This window comes from Emiliania huxleyi, assembly GCF_000372725.1.
Source record: "Emiliania huxleyi CCMP1516 unplaced genomic scaffold EMIHUscaffold_2987, whole genome shotgun sequence".
NCBI lineage: Eukaryota > Haptophyta > Isochrysidales > Noelaerhabdaceae > Emiliania > Emiliania huxleyi.
Genome location: NW_005199779.1, coordinates 1 through 2,156, shown reverse-complemented (window position 1 = coordinate 2,156; position 2,156 = coordinate 1). Strand labels below are relative to the sequence as shown.

The 2,156-nt window shown below is 63.9% G+C and overlaps 2 protein-coding genes across 2 annotated transcripts; one reads left to right on the top strand and one right to left on the bottom strand.

Annotated features, from left to right (window-relative positions):
* Nucleotides 1–770: 770 nt before the first annotated feature.
* Nucleotides 771–1,286, top strand: EMIHUDRAFT_255027 (hypothetical protein; the record flags this gene model as incomplete). The annotated part of the gene is made up of 1 exon (XM_005775626.1): nt 771–1,286. The coding sequence occupies one exon, from the start codon at nt 771–773 to the stop codon at nt 1,284–1,286; it is 516 nt and encodes a 171-aa protein (XP_005775683.1).
* Nucleotides 1,287–1,720: 434 nt separating this feature from the next.
* EMIHUDRAFT_255026 (hypothetical protein) lies at nt 1,721–1,980 on the bottom strand (the record flags this gene model as incomplete). Its single annotated transcript, XM_005775625.1, has 2 exons — nt 1,721–1,786; nt 1,864–1,980. 2 exons carry the CDS (start codon nt 1,978–1,980, stop codon nt 1,721–1,723), a joined length of 183 nt encoding a protein of 60 aa, XP_005775682.1.
* Between the last annotated feature and the right edge of the window lie 176 nt (nt 1,981–2,156).

Here is a 2,156-nt window from a genome sequence, read left to right as displayed (position 1 = left end):
GAGGGTGGAGATCCTTTTGCATTGTGAATGTATCCATAGCGCATCTCCCTGAAGGATTGAGCCCCCCTCCTCCCCCGGGCCCCCGAATCGAGATAGGAGATTGGAGATTGGAGATGGAGATCGGAGATCTGACTGAATCCGGCCTAAGATGACGACGTTGGAGATTGGAGATTGAAGATGGAGATCGGAGATCTGACTGGATCCGGCCTAAGATGTAGCGACGCTGGAGATTGGAGAGTACTGGAGAGATGGAGATCGGAGCCCCCCAGCCCCTAGTGGTGTCTCATCGATTTTCTTGTTTTGTTTTTAGACAAAGGTTCTCTGCGCGGACGGCCCGGGGGGAGCCTGCGGCGCCATTTTAATCTGCGCTCCTCTTTTATGGCCTGCGGCGCCTGGCTTGAGCTTGGAAGTGTAAACGAGTCCGCCAGGGCGGTCTGCAAACACCGAGCGCGCTGCGCGCCGCGCGCGGTCTACGCCGAGGCTGCGGCTCAGGTCAGAGGGCCCAGCGACTCGTCGGTTGGGTGAAAACGGGCATTGCCTGTGGTCTTCAACGCACAAAGGGTGTGAATAGAGCTCTCTTGATCCTTCTGAGCACGAAGACCACTCGAACTCTTCTGCAGACTTTAGTTTTCCCGGTGTTCATAAGCTGTGAATAGTTTATGCGCCCGCCGCAGCCCGCCCTATTCACCACGGGCCACGAGAGCCCTGCAAGCAGCTGGCATGTTCTATCGCCCGGGTGGCGGGCTGTCTGCACACAGACGTCTCGTCCCATGGCTGACGCACGGATGGTCCGACCTGTGGCGGAGTTTGACCTCAGCTCGGCCGTCGGTGTCGGCGGGCTGACGGCGGCCGCCGGAATCGCGATTCGCTCTGCCAGCTGCCAGCAGCCTCGTGTCGCCGCTCTCGTTGCGCAGCAGCAGCGATTGACCTTTGCGCCGTCGCTCGACGGCGTCACCGCCCATCCGACCTGCGAGTCTTCTGCTCTCACGCACCTCACTCGCCGCGCGCGGATTGTGCGCCGCGCCAAGCAAGACACATGCTCATGCAAACAGTGCGAGAACTTGGTTGTGCCGCTTAGTGGCGGCGCTGCTTTAGAGGAAGCGGCAGCGTGGGAAGCAAAGCAGATGGAGAATGCGCGGCATGCCAAGGAGCCGCTGCTGGCGGAGGTTGAGCGGCTAAGTGCAGCAAGGGCCAAGGGCAAGAAGGGCAAGAAGAAGAAGAAGAATGTGGGCGTGGGCGATACGGGCGCCGCTGGGCTCAACGAGGAGATGCTGTCCTGCAGTTAGAGAGCTCGTAGCGAGCTCGATTTTGATGAGAATTTGATGAGAAATATCTCAAATTTGAGCAAAAACGCCAAAAAATCGGCGCCTGCGGCGGGCCAGGGCCTCCGGCGGCGCCTGCGGCGGGCCGCTGGGGCATCCGCCCCAGACCCCGTTTACACCCGAGCTATGCCCCGCGACCTGAGCCGGAGCCGCACGCAGCGCCTCACACCCTCAGCGCCTCCACACCATTGCATGCAAACCAAAATATTATTTCCCGGCGCATGCAAAGCCAAAGGGCCTCTCCGAAGTAGGGGGGGAAACGCAACGCTGGCGATGATGGGCGAACGTGCGCGCGGCCTCGCGCGGCGTGGCGGATAAAGCGTAATCGAGATAAACACAGAGGTGGACCCTGAGGCGGCGGCACTGGAGCAAACGCGGAGGGGCTCCCGCCACGCCACTTATTGCGCCGCCTGCACCTGCTGATACGCCCACTTGAGCCAGAGGGTGAGGACGCGGAGGTCGTCCTACGCACCAAACGGAGCGCCCAGTAACGGGGTGCGTGCGCTGGCCGGCGCAGGCGCTGCGCCTCGGCCTGTTCGACCGTCGCGCCGCACCAAATGCGCAGCCCGGCCGGCGCGTCGCGGTAGGCGCCGATGTCGTACGCCACACGCTCCTCCTCGAGCAGCTTGCGCAGCGCGTCCACCTTCCCCTTGGCCATCGCGCCGCCCGCCGGCTCCTTGAGCACGAGGCACACCTGCGGGGCACCGGCAGCCGGCGGCGTCGGCGGCGGAGCGGTCGGCGCGATTTGACGCGGGCGGCGGCGGCGGCGGCGGCGGCGGCGGCGGCGGCGGCGGCGGCGGCGGCGGCGCACCGAGGTGTTTGAGCGGTGCTCGG